Below are 17,793 nucleotides of genomic sequence, written 5' to 3'. Positions count from 1 at the left end.
GCTTCGGAATCAGAACCGCCTTCGGAATCGATAGGTGGGATGGTTGGTGCTTCCATGTCCTTCCACAGCACGGCCCAGCAGCAGCACCGGATCACCCAACACCAGCCAGCACGAGTCGTCGCCCGAACTGAGCAGATTCCGGGACTAAATCCGGAGCCGATTCCGGTATCGATTCCGGAAACTGATTCCGAACCTATCAGTCCTATAATTAATCCTGAATGCATATCGGGGCTGGAACTGTTCCTGAACTCATACCAGCCCTTCCGCTGATCTTAAATCCCATTAGGTCATGGAGCTGACTCTGAAGCTCTATCGATCTCAGAAATGATCCGAACCTCATTCCGATCCTAGAACTGAACCCAAATCCATATTACTGAATGAATTGAACGAAAAAGGTACAATCCAACCTTAATATTTAATAACGAACTTAGATTTTAAATTTGAAATCGTTCCAACCGCTATTCGAATATTTCGAACTCGAAACTGGAAGTAGCCTTTCTCTTTCTAAAATCGGTTTGTCTCTCTCTCTATTTGCTAACACACTATGGGATATTGTTGTCTTTGGATAGTCATAGTTCACATTGAAACTTAAAAACGGTCAAAATATGCTTATTTATTCTCAAATTTGACTCCAGCGAGGTATGTACATGCCATTTTGTGAGACACGCACTCTCACGAAAGGTCTTGATAGTTTTGAGCAAGGTGGATTATGCCAATGGTTACAAAATATATGTTTTTAGTGCTATACGAATTTTCATAGAATGTTAACAATTCATTAAGCAACACACGTCGCCTTTGTCAACTGTCATTAAACCTGGCTTTAAGCTTGTTTCAAAAGCCTTTACAGTCATTATCCGATATTCGCTATCGTACGGGACCGAGCGCAATAGCGTATCTCGAGTTTTCGCGTATAGCGGATTCCTATGGAAAAATAGTTTACACTACCGGTTCGAGGGTTGAAAAATATCGCCACAGAGTTTTTCATTAAAGTTTTTTGTTATAAAATAGGTATCTTTTGCACAAATTTAATGCAAAATGCATTAAGAACATTAAAGAAATTCAAAAAGAGCATAACATATTTCAAAAAATTAAAATATTTGCAAAAACACATGGAGCTGTCAAATTTAGAGGAATCGCGTACTGCGAATTCGCATATATCGAGTATCGCGTACTGCGGATAATTGCTGTATAAGAAAATGTTCTACATGACGTAACCTGAATTAGTCATGCACTTTGTGGTTTATTCATTTTAGTAAAGGGGACAAAAAATATTAAAAAGATGACCAATCTCTCAAAGCTCAAATCTACTATGAACTCAAATGTCAGTTCTTCACCTATAGTCACCCAACTGTCACTTGTCATCCTACATTGAAAATGTACCAACCGTCGCGCTCGGCCAACTTTGCTTTATTTATTTTTTTCTTCTCCCCATTGTGTCATTTGTTGTTGTTCTAGAGCGCACGCACGCCAGTTCCGCTGCAGTTTTCGGGGGGTGATAAGCGTGATTACGGGAGTCAGAAGTGCGAATCATTCGTTTCCCCACGCGAAACAGTGCCACTGCTGCAGGGATATCGAAATACCTGGCTCGTGCTAGAGTGAAGCGAAAGTGATACGAAACCGAAGTGAGTGTGAATTTATTCACGAAAAGCGAAACGTCGAAATCGAAAGCAGCAGCACACACGCACTCGGGCCCGCACTGATAAGCGTGTGCGGTGAATCTTTGGCAGAGTGTGTAACAAATTTACCTTCCCCCGCGGTGCGCACCAGCTTCCGTGTCCGATTGTTTCCGCCAGGTGAAGAAGCAAAAAAGCAGCAGCAGCAACCGCAAACGGAATGTGTGCGAACGTGTCGTGTGTTGTGCGCGCTGCCAGCATGATGTCACAGTGTGCTACGCTGTGCAGTGCCCCACGGATGCCACCGCGGCTTAGTCACCGGATAGGTGGGATGGCTGGTGCTTCCATATCCTTCCACAGCACGGCCCAGCAGCAGCAGCACCGGGCCACCCAACACCTGCCAGCGCGAGTCGCCGCCCGAACTGGATACAACCACCACCTCCAACGGCAGCCCGTCATGGCGCGGGCGTACTTCTTTCCGGGAGGTGGCCCGGTGAGGTCCTACACCCAGGCTGCCTCGACCCTCACCCGGGAGCAGCTGCACGATCTGGTGTACAGGTTAAACGAAGATGAAAGAGAATTGCTCATGAACACGCTCAAGCAATTCGAATCCAACAAAGTGAAGGCAAAGTTTGAAGGTGAAATTTAACACTCGGAGCCACTCAAGAGGGGCGCCCCCTCCCGTAGATGTACTTGATCCTTTTGATTTTCCCGAATTCTCGATGTTTCATCCCTGTCTGTCTCACTCGCTCTATCTCTCTCTCTATCTTTCATTTTCCCATCCCTTTCCCCGGAAACGGGAGCAGAAACGTGCGCGGCGCCAAATGGGAAGCGTGCAAATTGAGAATTTGCTCTGGCAGTGGCGCTCGGTGGGGCACCACACAGGCAGCAAAAATAGAAAATGCCACAAATTTTACGCTTCACCGCTGGGTGTTTGCACGTGAAATGTAAACAAAGACTCGCTCGCGGTTCAAAATGTGCGTACTGTGCGCGTCCCACAAACGGCGCGCGCGAATGCCATCATGCCATCATCATCATCGTCCCACCATCTCACAATGCCAAGCAACAAGTTCTCAATTTTCTTCCCATCCGGGCACGTTTTGCTACTTTCCTTCCTCCCTTTCCCCTCCTACTTACCGATTACCGACCCTGCGTACCCTGCGTAGGACAGTGAAGAATGGATGATGATGAACTGAAGATGCCGAGTAGAGCGAAGAAAGGCTCTAAATCGATGCGAATTCGATATAGCTTCAGTGGAATGAAAAGGAAAATGAAAAAAATGGGAAGAAAATACTAAATCAACCAAAACCACCATTCTTCATCTGTGTACGTACCGTGGGTACCGGTGGCTCCGGTAATGATGTAATCAATCTTGAACAAGATAGTACCCATGTTTCCCACAGCCCACTCGAACACACTTCACCCTGCACAAGCTACAATGCGATACCAAATGGAATCCCGAACCAAAAAAAAAAACAAAAAACAAACAGAACAGAACACCTCGTCCAAGTAGCCCGAGTACTTCTTCTCCTTCTTCACACGTTTTTATACTCCCCGCACACTCCTTCCCTCAACTGTCTTATCAAACAGCATTCAGTACCTGCTATCCGGGTAACCTACGGGTAATTGTCTTTCTCACTGCGGCAGGTTTGTTGCACGTTGCCGCCGCCGCCGCACTTGTCGGCTGTAATCAGGGCTTCTCTCTGTATGTTATCTTTTGCTCCTAGTAGGATCTGTCTACCTAATGTCTCTATATCAGCACACCTACACACACTTTATCGCCTCTTCTTTCAAACTCTAGCTGCTCTACTCTACTCTTCTACTGTACCACTACTACTGTTATCTATCTATCTGCGCGATTGATGTGATTTTAATTTAGATGTATTTTTTTCTTGTGATAAGTGGTAATCGTGCGTACTTCTTTTTTTAGTTCCCTTTGTTTTAGTTTTCGTGTGCTTTCGATTAGCTCTGTACAGTTTACGTGACACTGCAAATGGGCTTGCTTTATTTGCACTGTTACAGCAAGATTATTACAGCAATAATTATGGTTTATGATGGGACCCCGTTTGATGGCAAACCACGGGCTGGTTGCGTAAGATTTGGGAAGAAAAACTGGAACTGCAAAAGCTTATTTAAGTTGAACATAAATATTTGCGACTTTTTTAAATCATTTTCTGCTTCCCTAGTGATCGTATTATTCGAGGAAAGGTAAAGTTTACCGTAGATAGCATTACGTATTCCTTTTGTAAATGTATTATAAGACCCCTCGAAAAAGGGTAACGTTGGCAAAACATGACCCAATGCTTATGCTGCTTTTGTTAGTTAGACCCCCGTTGAACGCGCTCTTGGAAAAACGATCCTTCGAGTGGGAAGGTGCCTACAAATGGCAAACTTTCCCTCTCTCTCTAGCTATACCCCAGTCTAATGATTGTTCATTCATAGCTTTATAATACCCTTGACAATTGAGTGGTCTAGGCGGTCCAATCCCGGGAACGAGCCCTGACCGTTTGCAATAGCAGGTGTAATGGCGTGATCTTACACGCTCGACCGTGTAGCTCTCCTTTTGGCCAGGTGCCCTTTTAGCAGGATGGATTGTGGGTGTACGTGTGTCTGTGTAGACCGTCCCCCGACCGTCATTAGTTGCGCCGTCCCCCTCCGTCCAACCCTCGTGTCCAATCCCCTAGTACTAATAAAGCAATGCCTTCCCTTGATCCCCCACGGTAGTAAACGACGATAGTCGAGGAAATGTCGCGCTGCTTACTATATTATTATATATTCAAAACCCTCCTCCCTCCTCCTGCATCACACATAGGGCAGTTGGCAGCAACCGTTTGGCGAAGTAGATTCGGCCGTCCAGCAAAGCTAAAGCCGGTCCTGGGTGATGTAGATCCGACCGGTTCCTACTGCGCGGTGCCGGAAGATTGGCTGCAAAAGAAGTTCGGTATGCTTTGTGTATGTTTACGTTTACTTTTATTGGTTCTGTGGTTTGGCCTGTGTTTTTTTTGTTTTGTTTGTTTAGTTTTTGTTTACCTTATATTTAGATTGCTCTGCCATACGTGCATAAGGATTACATTTTACGTTTTTCCTCTGCTTCATTTATTCATTGAGATGACCGGCGCGTAGTGGGGAGATTAGTCGAGTGCTTCATTTGTATAACGTTTTGGGTTGCCCCCCTTTTCGTTCGCTTACTACTAACCCCTTTTGTATTCCATCATTTTAGCGTATGGTTAACCTGGGCGGGGTGGAGGGAATAGGTTGACAAAATAACCTTTAGAATAAGTAGTGTAAGGCGGGGTAATTGTATTATATTAATTTTATCTTAGTTTATTATAGCAACTAACTTGGGCAATTTGCTTCCCTTTTGCTCAGTACCGTATGAATCGAACCGAACGACTTTAAGCGAGTTTTTAAAGTATACTTTTTTAATTACTATTTAATATTTTCTAAAAAGTTTTTTCAATTTTTCAAGCTTTGCTGAGCTTTTTTTTTAAATGAAAATCGTACAATATTACAGGACTTTCCTAGTCAGTTTCGAACCATTGTAACCATTGTTATTCACCGCGTGCAAAATTTTATTCCCCATCACTCTGATATTTCACTTCCGTTATAATAATTTTTAATTTCTTCAGCATGATTTTCAACACTTCCACGGTTTGCTGCCATTGTTTGTTCACCGGGTTTTGAAGCCGGATCTCATCATTCGGTGACATCTAAAGTGTTGAAAATCATGCTGAAGAAATAAAAAAAATATTACAGGGTTTCATGTCACTTTTAAATGTGCACATAGTTACAGGGGTTTTCAAGTCAGTTTCGAATGTAAACATTGTTATTCACCGTATCCAAAATGTTTGTCAACAACTGTCAAATGGTTTCTTTGTTTCAAAATGAAATTTCAGTTTTAACACATAACAAAGAACTGTCAAACTCAATCCAGCTTGAGAGCTTGAGAAAGCTTAGAAATGAAAAATTATTATGATGGAAATGAAATTTCAGATCGATGTGGATTAACACCTTGCACGCGGTGAACGACAATGTTTCGAAAGCGACTTGGAAAACCCTGTATTCACCGCCTATTGCATGTTTTTCAACAGCTGTCAAATATTGCATTTGCAAAACAACAATTTTCCTGTTATTATGCATGATTTTCAGCACGTCACACAATAACTGATAAACTCAATCCAGCCTGGGGGCGGGTTGAAAATCATGTGGAAGAACTGACACATTATTGTGATGCCAATACAACATTTTACAACTGTTGAAAAACATCTCGCAGGCAAGGAAAAATATCGTTGACATTGGACATTGACTCGGAAAAACCCTGTGTATGATGAAAAGGAAATATCAGAGTGATGTGTAATAACATGGTGACCCTAATCGTATTACTACCAATGTTCGACATTGATTTATATTATAGTTCAATTATATAAGACAAAATATTAATATTCAAAACGAAATTTTAAAATGTTTAAAAATGAAATTTTATTTTATGTGTATATAATATGTAAATTGTGAACTGTCATGTAGTAGTTTACACAAATCTTTCTCCAAATTTGGAAAAAACACATCAAACTTGAACAAGTTAAACTTGGTTTATCTTTTAGAAAATTCATAAAAGAAGAATTATGATACAAAACACAATAAAAAAAGAGAAAAAAACAAGAATAACTACACTTCCCCTATCACCTTTTCTATATAAAAAAAATAAAAACGACCCAAAACTTGAGTGAAAACTAATAAAAAATAGTTAAGAACTTTAAGTAAAAATAAGTAAATATGATCCAGTTTTTTTGTTGTGCATTAGCATATACCTGTTTCCCATCGTCAAATCAGTACATAAACCGTTTATAAATCAAAATTACAATCCTATTGCACAACTTACCCCAACCTGTAATACGATTAGGGGGGGGGGGGGGGGGGGAGAGGGGAGGTGGAGGTTAAACACCCCCTTTTTACCGCCCTTTCCTGCCGAAGAATTTAAAACGCTTACACACCCAACTATACCTTACGTACTATGTAGCAAGGATTTGGTTTCTCTTCTCTTTTTTTGTGCGCTTCGTCAACTCCTTCTTCTTCTTCTGCTACACACGCCATATATGCCTAGACGCAAAATTAAGTCAGTTGGTGTGGGGACAAACAGGGCACATAAATATGCGATTTCGGTAGGTTCCTGGCGCTGTCTTACGTGTATGTGTACTGCGAAATAGGTGTGTGTGTGTGTCGATGTTGTATATGGTGTATGTTGGTAAAGCGGTAGTATGTTTATGTATCGGGGTAGATCGGTATAGAAGGATACCGTTGGCAAAAATTGAACGATCCCCATAGCATTCACCCATAGACCAGCGCCCAATCCAGCACCCGGGAGCTAATTTCATGTTGCAAACCCACCTCCCCCCCCCCCGCCCCTTGTATGATTCGTGTGCTCGCTGTGTAAATATTGATTTTGCATTATATTGACTGTTTGCGTTGCGCCAGATGATACAACGTGCTCCCCGAAAAGCCAGTATTTGCCAGCACTTTGAGGTGCTAGAACGATTAGATTTTGCATTACATGTAGTGCTGCAAATAAAGGTGAAAGTATGTAGTATTGAAAAACAAATTCAAATGCAGATTAAGTAGAAATTGTAAGATTTGAGGGCCACAAAACAAAAAAGAGCTCGAGAGACGCTCAATCAGTGTAAGGATTAAGCTTTCATTACAAAATTAGCATGCTGCTGCTGCTGCTGCGGCCAAGCAAGCAGTGAGAGCTGAGAAAGGGCAAAGCCAGGGAATTAATTCCGTATTCGGCAAAGCTTCATGCTTTTAGGGGTTTTTGCATCACAATTAATCTTGTTTGTGGGTGGTTGGTGCTTCCTACATCAAGCGCTGCTGCTGCTGCCGTGGCTGCGTTAAATTATGTTCGTCCCACCATGTGACGCGCTATTTATCTTGAGACAAGGATCAGCCAACCTTCATTACGGCTCTAATCAACCCGACCCGTTGCATTAATCATCGGCAGGAGTGGCGCGTGGCCGTGCGCTTGGACGTGAGCGGCATGTGTATGGAAAAATTAGATGTACTTTCTGCGACTGCGACTACCGTAATGAAACATTGATTGGTGACCGGTAGCACAAACCGCGATGGGACAGCGTTGCGTTGCGTGATGGACCGATCTATTTGCTGCACACACACGCGCGCTCTCTGTCTGAGCGGATTGGCTTTGCTGTTGTGGCTAATGATTGCATGACTTCCTTGTATTGATGGGTTTTAGATTGGTTTTAGCATTTTCCGCCCTTCCAGTTTTTTGTATCTCTTGCTTTACCTTCGCTTCGTTAAGCTGACACTAACAAGACAAAGCATGTTCACGTGAGAGAATGTAATATTACAAACCCGGACAAGGGCAGCATCGGGGGTGGGCAAATTGCTTCATAAATTCGCATGCCACGTGCTGTTGTTGCTTGTTCTATTTTTACCCGGCGTACGGGGATGACCACGATGTCTGCTACCTATAAAACGCGTGAAAATGTGTCCATAAAATAAAGTGTGTATGAGCTCTCGTGCGTATTACATTAACGCCTAATGTGTGTGTGTGTGCATGCAACACAAACTCCACAACAAAACACTCAAAACGATAAGTCTGAAACGCGCTGAAATACCAACTAAGCACTGGAGAGTTGCCCTCGAGCCCCTTTGTACAAAGCCTGGCAGTGAACAACCCCGAATGTCTGGTTGCGAATGATTTAATTTAATGTTTTATTATATTTTCTTTCTTTTTCTTACGCTTTCCTGCTCCATGCTCCTATCGAGCAGCGAGTGGACTGGCTTTTGATGTTAAATTATGCATGAAACGAATTTAATTCTGGTCTCTGTCTCTCTCTCTACTTGCTCAGGCACAACAAGCTTGCTTCCCTTCTCATCTTTGCATGCTCTTGTTATCCCATTTTCATCTTTGCTTGTGTTGTGTTTCCTATATACGAAGTAAAACATGCGCCAATCGTCTTGTAAATCCGTAGAAGCATTAGAAGAGCTATGTTTTAGTGCCGAAAACAACCCTGAAAAGACACTGTTATTGTGGTGATGGTGGCGGTAGAGATAGGTGATGGTGGTAGCCACACTTTTGGTGCAATTATTATTGTTGTAATTTTTTGCTTTCCTCTATACTAATCGATACATTTTGCTTGCCTACTCCACATGCCAGCCGAAACAGTGCCAGTACCACCGACTTCGGACCTCATGAAACGTAAGTAACCGAATTTGTTGAACACCGTTTTCTCTCTCCACACACACTAATGGAGACGCATGGTACTTTTCAGCTTGAAGCATGCATTTTTCACGAAAACCATTTCTTATTACAGCCGAAGTCTCGAAAAGAAGAAGGGGAAGAATTTAATGTGAAAACTTAAACACTTTAACACAACAGCAACCAAAAAAAATCGTTACCTGTTGTCAAGTGACGAAACGCAAAACCGACGAAACCAGTTGGCAAATTGCTTTAGTAGAGGAGCGACATGAAGATAGATGGTGCTCCGGTGCTGCTGCTTTTTCACAATCTGTCACCTTTTTGGGCCCCCGTTGCATTGCTTGACGAAAGAATGGAGCAATAATTGTTATTCAGCTTCAGCTTTTATTGCAACCCCGGGGAGAGAAAATCGTTATTGCTTTGTGTGTGCGGAGAAGAAACTGTCCCTGGCATCTGCTGCCGGTGCTTGACAGCTAAAAAGGAAGACGCGCCACAAAAGCATTGTGATTTCATTGCCGTGCCAGTGTGGGGGACGAGTTGCTCGAGCTGTAGCTGTTATCTGGAGCCGGTGTACGTTAGATAGACGGTTGGTTTTATTAGTTTTGAAGCTCTTTTTTTTTGTACAAGTTTGCGCTCCGTGCGCTTCAATGTGTGTGATAAGCACCGGGTTTTAAACTCATTTTGGCTAACATGCTTAGACAAAGAGAGTTTGAGTTATACAATATTCCTATTTTACCAACAATTATTGTAAATGAACCAAGTTTCAAGTATTATTAGCCCACTGAATGTTTGTTTTAATTGCAGCGCACGAAATGTAAACGAAACGAACAGAGCAATCCGACTGAAACTTTAATTGAAACCAACAACACGAACCAACGCTGGAAAGGAATGGAATGGTAGCATTAAACCCGTTTGAAACAACACTTCTGCAATTGCTAGTAGTGGTAGCTTGCACACACACACACGCTTTCGCAAAGGATTATCCCTTTATTCAACTGATGGCGAAACGCGCTCGCGTCCAATTCCCGCCCCGGCTGTTCTGTCGTGCCGTATCAGTTTTTTTCCGAACTGCTCCATGTCGCACTGCGTGTAGTAAGGTGTGCACCATTTGTCGACTGTGTGCATGCGGCCCTTTCACTTACACCTGTGCTGGGAACACGTCGGTTCTGGCGTGGTGGCGTTTGATAAATCTTTTCCACTTACATTCACTTGCACGGCGCGCGTTTGCCACGCGGCTCTGCGTTTTGGCGTACTCGTCGTCTGAAAAGGGCTCGCTTTCCTCCACTCGAGAGGGCAAGTGGGTGGAAATAAGCAGGAAAAAAGGCAGGTTTGCTATGGTTCTAGTAGTAGTAGAAGTAGTCGACAGACAGGGAAAAGAATTGTTGATTCAGTGAAAGGAGTGAGCTACCTTGCACAATATGTGTGAGTATGGCAGTGGCAGCTACTTGATGAGCTTAGCGAAGAAGTGACAGCATTTGAAGAAGCATATCATTCGTTAAGGACCGCTCGGCTGGCACAGAACGGATATGGAAAATGGGGTGCAATCCCGTTGATTGAGAGCAGTAAATGAATCATCCACTAATTGAAGGCCCGTGATTGAGCGGGCACATATCTAACACAGCTAAAACACAGCGTCCCCCTTCGCTCTGTGTTGCCTTTTCCATCTCGGTGCGGATTTCGTATCGATTTTTCTTGAAGCGAGACGACGACAGCCGCCTTCCGTTATTATTCAAACCAAATTGACTGTGGCTACAGGTTACAGGCGGCACGAAGCAACAGTTGCCAAACCGTTAACGCTTTTCGAATTGATTTAGGGCGGGCGGGCGAGCGAGTTTGTGGTTCACTGCATTGTAGTATACCCTTTTTTTGCTATCCTCGGGATATAGAAAACCGGAAGCGCGTATTCCGGGAGTTGGAAGGTTGCGGAAAGGTTAAAGTAACTTTTGTTTGGTCCCGGTAGCCTGACCGCCTTCCCCCGCAGCATTGTAACATAATACGGTAGGCAAGAGAAGAAGAAGAAGAAGGAAAAAACCATAAACTCACACACACTCACAGGCACACAGTACAGAATCAAAGGGCAGATAGAGATAGAAATTTAACGTTTTGTTGAGGTGGGCGTTTGTTAACTTTTAACCGCCTGAGAACTCTTGGGGCGTTTCCGAATACTGCTGCATTATCCCGGAAATCAGTGGAGACCTCCCTCGGTAGGGGAAGGGAAGGGCGAGACTGAAGGGATCTATCATCATGATTCTGCGGTTTCTGCGGGGCCATTTTGCCGCCGGGGAGGGCAATTTCCGGACAAAGCATAATATTTAACAGCTTTGTGGTGGCATAAATGCACCTTTTCTTTCTACATTTAAGCCAAAAACCCCACAAAACTTAGGTGAGGTCAACATCTCTTAGATTGCTCCCCCTTCCCAAAAAAAAAAAAAGAAGGAAGTTCAAGTAAGGTTCGCTTTAAGTTATTTCATCATTTGAAAAGATAACAAAACCCCAAAACCATTCCCACCGCCGGGGAGGTTTATGAAATTATGCACAATCTCTTTGCTTCTCAAGATTGGAGTTTAACGTGCTGGAGACAAACATCAATAGCGCACAGCAAAAGCAGTAACAGTAAGCAAAAAACAACATGCATAAACTTTCAAAGGAAAAGGTTTTTGTTTTGCACAAAAAGAAAAAAAAGGAAAGCTCTCGTTCGAAAGAATGGAGCCGTTTTCGTTGTCCTTCGCTAATGAGATACTGCTGCCCGGGGAGATCCGCCACGGAGCAACGTTTCACGTTGGCGAATGGGGTGCAAAATGTCGCCCAGCGACCCCACCCATCACCACTCCTTCACCAAACAACGGTGCAAACTGGTTAAGTTTGGAAAAGTGTTTAAAGTTTTAATGACGTGCATTATACCACCGTGCCTTCGTCGTCGTTGTCGGTTGGGTTGTGATTTCTATGATCAAAAGGTGGAAAGGCGGATTCTTCGGAACACGTTTGACATGTTGGAATGCGCCAATTAGTTAATCATTAATTGATTTAGTACATACCCCGTACTTTGCATATTTTAACGGATCGGGTGTTTGATGGAGACCTTTGCAAATGCGCCATGTCGTAAAAGGTTAAGTTGGAATTAATAGACAGTTCTTGTCAGCAAAAAAAAAACATTACAGGGTTTTCTAAGTCAGCCTCGAATCAACATCGTTATTCATCGCATGCAAAATGTTGTTCCGCATCGATCTGACATTTCATTTCCATCATAATAATTTTTAAAATCTACAGCATGAATCAACACGACTCAAGCTGGCTTGAGTGTGACAGTTCTTCATGTGTTGAAACTGAAATTTCATTTGGAATCGAATAAATCAGCTGTTGAAAAACATCTAGGAGGCGGTGAATAACAAAGTTTACATTCGAAACTGATTTTGAAAACCCTGTTAGCATATATTTAAATTACAAAACAAAGTTAATCCTTCAAATAATTGCCTGACAATGTTTTAGAAGAATTAATTCCTTAACTCACTTTGTTTATGTTATTTTTTTTGTTTTTAAATTACAGTTGGATTGGTGAACGCCCTCCCATTCATTGGATTTGGTTTCCTTGACAACTTTACCATGATCATTGCGGTAAGTACTAGTGTTGGAAGCTCGGAATCGGACCTACCCGATGTCGTGTTCGGAATTAATTCCGGATCCGATTCCGCTGCTGGAATCGATTCCGATTCTGGAGTCGATTCCGGAGCCGATTTCGGGAGTTGACTCCGGAGCCGATTCTGGAGTCGGTTCCGGAATCGCTTCCACGATTCGAATCGGCACCGGAATCGGAATCGATCTAAGTACCGCAATTTGGCCCGATAACGGAATCAGGATTGTCTCCAGCAAAGGAATTAGCTCCGGAATGAGAATCAATTTTTGAATTGCAATAAAAAATTTCAGAAGCGAAAAATTTCAGTCCGAGAATCTCCATGAGAATGGATTATTTACAAGTACATTTTGATTCTTTGCGGTTATCAATACGGACGGACCATCACGGACTATAAGGATCATCATTAGACCCAAATGCCTATGCTTATGGAGATTCCGAAACTGACTCCGCTTCGAAGCCGATTCCGATTCCGGATCCAATTCCGATTTCGGAGATGATTTCGATTCCGGAACCGATTCCGATTCCGGAACCGATTCCGATTCCGTAACCGATTCCGAATCCGGAACCGATTTCGATTCCGGAACCGATTTCGATTCCGGAACCGATTCTGATTCCGGAACCGATTTCGATTCCAGAGTCGATTCCGTTTCCAGAGCCGTTTCCGAAATCGATATCGGACGTACTATCCGGAATCGATTCCAGAAAACTTCGGAGCCAGCCGGAATCGATTCCGTCAAAAACTTCATTTTCCCATCACTAGTAAGCACAGCAGCAGACCCTTTTTTCCCATCGAGTAGCAGTCGTTTACGGACACGTAGCTCGTTTCTGTTGCTTGCCATTTTGTTGCACAACTCTCGCTCTCCAGAGGTGTATCCGTATACATTTAATTTCCCCTTTCGTTTCATGCCATTTCCAGGGCGACTACATCGAGCACACGCTCGGGCTGTTCATGTGCATATCGACGATGGCGGCGGCAGCACTGGGGAACACCATCAGCGACGTAATCGGCATCGGGTCCGCCTTCTACGTGGAGAAGCTGGCCGAAATGAGTGGCGTGAAGCCGCCGAAGATGTCGCCGATCCAGCTGGAGATGAAAGCCAGCCGAAGGGCGGCCAATTTGGTAAGCTTTGGTGCTGGAATGAGCGGAGAACTTTTTTTTTCTGTGTGTGTTACGGCTGAAAGCACTCGAGCGTCGAAATGGCCACGAGTTCGCTCGGCGAGTACGTCAATGGAATAATTTATGGGCATGAAATATTTTCACACCTCACTGTCCCGTCCCGAATAGCATTGGTATTTTAATTTCAAAATACATTGCGCCATACATACCTTTCTGTTGGTGCGTTTCGTGCCCCAAACCAGCACCATTTTTCCATTTCTCAAGCGGAGACGAATTCATTTTAACATTTCTTTCTTTTTTGTTATTCTTTCCAACACGCACATACACACACCCGGCGCCTACTGCGTGTAAAACCCCGCACACAAATACACAATGTTGTGCTCTAGGGACGAGTGCTGGGTATTACCATCGGATGTCTGCTGGGAATGTGCCCTCTATTATTCATGAAGGAGGATAAGGAGAAGGAAAAGGACAAGGATAAGAACAAGCCGTCGGAAGCAAGTGCGACTGATGCTGCTGCTGCTGCTGCGGATGGTGTTGCTAACATTGTTGCCGTGAAATAAGCCTCCGTCAGTGTGCAAAAGGTACTGAATTTGAGCTGCGCTGCTGTTGCTGTGTGTTGTTGTCGGGGAGGCAGACATTCTGTGGTTTACGGTCAATTTACGGTGGCGCTTCACACGCGTGTGTGGAGCAACGCAATCGGAAATTTAAATTAGCAAACCTTCCAGCTCGTTCCGACCCATCTCCCTCCCTAGCGTGGTTCATATTTTACGTTGATTGATCGATAACGACCGCGTTTGTTTGAAATTTCGAAATCGCTTCGGGCATTTTACCGACCAACGAAACGAACGATGATAGAGCATCGAGCTCGATGAGAGAGGATAGATTGGCGGTGACACCCTCCCCCAGGGAGCTGGGTGGTGCAGGAATATGTAAATATTATCAGTTGATCGAATCCAGTACTACCCGAGACACACGACACGCTTCCCCGAAACGACGTGCGATGTGATGCGTATCGCGGATCAGTGGTATAGGATTTATCGTTCCATCGTTCCACTCTGGGAGATAATTGACACAAGGATAGAGGAGTTATTCGATTAGCCCACTGCACACGATTGGTGCTACTGTGTTATTACTATTGCTATATTTATTAACCACCACTCTTAACGCAACAGCCCACAAACGCTTTCCTGTGTACTGTGTTTGTGGCGAGCGAAAACAATACGACTTAGTGCAACGTGCTTGTGTTTCGGTTAGTGTGTTACGATTGTGTTTCAGATTAGTATCGTTAAGAGAATGGGAAGGAGCAGCAAACTTTGTTAATGATTAATGTTCTAGGCAAACCTGTTACCTACTAGTAGCGGAATGACTAGTCAAACTAGTCCCTATCTATATAATGTGTTACTGTCGACGCAATAGAGGAAAAAACACGCAACAAACGATATTACTCCTCGGCTCGGGATGAGCGTAGTACGTACACGACCTGCTCGGGTGAACTATACTAATAGACGAATTAAGAATTCGATGACACAACACCAACCAGCCAGCCGTGACCCACTCTAGTAGCATCAGGCTTAGTTTAAGCGCTATTCGAACAGGAGAACGAGTTTTGTTGCTTGCGATTGATTGCGATTTAAAGAGTAAAACTATCCACTTTCTTCCCAACTTTCGGCGACGACTTTCAAAGGAGAGATGGCGGTTTATTAACGAGGTTGAGAAATTACTTCGAAAACAAAACAAAAAATGCTATTAAACAAATTATTAATGTCACTTAGGGGTATGTAGGCGAGAGTGCAGTGTAGTGTAATTGGGTCCATTTAAGAACAAGAAAAAAAGATGCAGGAATACTTTTTATTAGCGATTAGAGATATTTAAACACATTGGTATTAGCTTTTCCGCTAAATCCGTGACCAATTTCTCAAGTATGTACTAGCAGTAGTAATAGTAGTAATAGTAGTAGTAGTGGTAGTAGTAGTTGCATAGTAAAAGCAGATATAATCATCGTGTTCGTTGGTGTGAATGAAAGCTTACCAAAACTCTTCTCTTTGCGCCATTTTGCGGTAAGCAATAGATTACAATATACCTCATTAATTTCGCATACAAGTATTTACTTACCACACATGCTGCGCCGCCGCCGCCGCCGCCCTCCTGTGTGGCACGCTAAGGTGAAACGCTTTCGCGGAAAAACTTTCACTGAAACCCGTAAGAATGAGTTGGCACATTGGCAAACGTTTCGCTTTGCAATGTTTTTTTTGTGTTTTGTGCCACGTAGTAATAAGCAGCATGGTTTAAGCATGTACCAAGTGGCCGAGATTCCATTCACACCTTTTTTTTGCCTGCGCGGAGTAAAAACAATAGAAGCAAGTTTCTCGTTCCATTTCATTTTTTGCCTTGTTTGCCTTTGCCTTATTGCCAACAAAAAAACACCTTACAAAACAAAACGATTCGGAACCAAGTTCTTCCACACACACACACACACATTCCCTATGCAGCGTGCGGATATTTTTGACTAAGCAAAAGAAGGAGCTGTCGAAAAAGGCGACGCGCCCCCCAAATGCGCCACGTAAATCCCTCCATGTTAAGCACAATAATATTCTAAACATGATATTTCTACTACCCCAAAACCTACACCTCGGCCTTACACCTTTACCTATCTACTAATTATTCGAAGAAGAAGAAGAGGAAGAAGACGAAAAAAAAACAAAAAACTATAGTATATCATCGTTGAATTGCTTAAGAAAATGAAACTATTTTTCTATCATCCTTCCTCCTTCTGGCTGGCCTTTCGTCGGTAAGCAAGCATGCAGTCAAAAAAAAAAAAAAGTGGGCAGCTACTACTAACTAACAAACTACTAAAAGAAGGGGGTTGGGCAAGTGCAGCCACCTTCACAGTACCTAAGTATAATGGGTCAATTTTCTAGCCACACAGCGCCACATGGATACTGTTGTCCCTACGTCGTCTTTCAACCTACTACTACGTACTGTCGATTAACTTATATAGCGTATGAAGGGGGTTACATCCTGCCCCAAACAAATTAAGGGGGACTTAACCTAATAAACCACACCATGATGCACAGTGCATTTGCAGCATACATAACGTAACACACAGACACACACACACGCTGTATTCTAGCTATTATAGCAAGCAAAACAAATTGACAATTTTGAATTATGCTGTAAACTGCGCCAGGAACCGGAATCGCGGAGCCTAGTGTGTTGAATGAAAACAAGTATAGTCTAGAAAATAATCCCGTTCTAATACCGTATTTCCATCTCCAAGAGAGCGATTGCTTGTGAAATATGTAATGCTTTCAGCTAGATCTTCCAGTTAGCAGAGTTCAGCGAGGGGGAACGATGGTCAAACCGATGCTCAAATCAAAACAAAACAATGAGATCACAACACAGTCTCGCATACACGCACACCGAATAATATATGAATATATAGTAGGATATTATAGTATTAAAAATACTACTACTAATACACACTCTCTCTGTATCGCTCTCTGGTGTCCTCGACACTCGATTGCATACGCATACACGAACACGACAAATGCGATAAAACAATACAACAATCGACGAACAGCAATAGAGAAACTAGCAAATATTGAAAACCGAAATGTGTACCAAAATAAACAGTAAATTCATTATCATATTCAACCTTACGATTTGGCGATTCTGTCCTTTCTGTGATATTTGGTTTTTATGGACAATTGTTGTTGTTGTTTTTTTTTTTGACGATTATCGCTATACAAATTCTTCTACTAAATTTCGTACGAATTGTATCGGATACATACCCGAATCCGGTCCAAATATCATTCCGAATCCGAATCCGGAACAGTTCCAGATACCAATCTTGGAAATAACTGATGTTGGGAGCTTTACTTGGATCAGTATGGGTTCATGATCGATTCCAAGTTCACCATCAGTTCCAGGTCCTTTATGGGTTTACTTTCAGTTCCAGGACTGATACGGATACATCCTATCGGATTATCCTAAAGAACGAACGACCTACGTTCATCTAATCTTCGTTAATCGATTCTTTATAAAACAAAAATGTACTGAGCTGGTCATGAAAAGAGCGTCCTACCCGTCGAAAAGTTTTAGTACGCCAGGTCGTTCATCTCATCCAATACAAATATGAACGTTAACCGTAAGACCAGATCATTCACAAATAGAACGTCCTACTCGTCGAAATGAGAAGATAGTCCTGGTCTGC

The 17,793-nt window shown here is 43.1% G+C and overlaps 1 protein-coding gene across 3 annotated transcripts; it reads left to right on the top strand.

Annotated features, from left to right (window-relative positions):
* Window positions 1-1,437: 1,437 nt before the first annotated feature.
* Window positions 1,438-17,239, top strand: LOC120900844 (transmembrane protein 65). 3 transcript variants are annotated; one of them, XM_040308352.1, is made up of 7 exons: window positions 1,438-1,622; window positions 1,768-2,251; window positions 4,426-4,554; window positions 8,788-8,829; window positions 12,374-12,441; window positions 13,377-13,580; window positions 13,964-17,239. In XM_040308352.1, exons 2-7 carry the CDS (start codon window positions 1,834-1,836, stop codon window positions 14,138-14,140), a joined length of 1,038 nt encoding a protein of 345 aa, XP_040164286.1. In that variant the 5' UTR covers window positions 1,438-1,622; window positions 1,768-1,833; the 3' UTR covers window positions 14,141-17,239. The 3 variants fall into 3 exon arrangements, with proteins under 3 accessions (XP_040164286.1, XP_040164287.1, XP_040164288.1); XM_040308353.1 differs by lacking the exon at window positions 4,426-4,554 and having other exon boundaries at window positions 1,438-2,251; XM_040308354.1 differs by lacking the exons at window positions 4,426-4,554; window positions 8,788-8,829 and having other exon boundaries at window positions 1,438-2,251.
* The last annotated feature ends 554 nt before the right edge of the window (window positions 17,240-17,793 follow it).

This window comes from Anopheles arabiensis, chromosome 3 (assembly GCF_016920715.1).
Source record: "Anopheles arabiensis isolate DONGOLA chromosome 3, AaraD3, whole genome shotgun sequence".
Lineage (NCBI taxonomy): Eukaryota > Metazoa > Arthropoda > Insecta > Diptera > Culicidae > Anopheles > Anopheles arabiensis.
The sequence above is the reverse complement of the archived record's forward strand: the minus strand, read 5'-3'. Positions and strand labels throughout refer to the sequence as shown.

Coding starts and splice junctions, on each gene's coding strand:
- LOC120900844 (XM_040308352.1), top strand. CDS start 1,834: ATGTGTGCGAACGTGTCGTGTGTTGTGCGCGCTGCCAGCATGATGTCA. Junction 8,830..12,373: donor GACTTCGGACCTCATGAAAC/GTAAGTAACCGA, acceptor TTTAAATTACAG/TTGGATTGGTGAACGCCCTC. Junction 13,581..13,963: donor GCCGAAGGGCGGCCAATTTG/GTAAGCTTTGGT, acceptor GTTGTGCTCTAG/GGACGAGTGCTGGGTATTAC.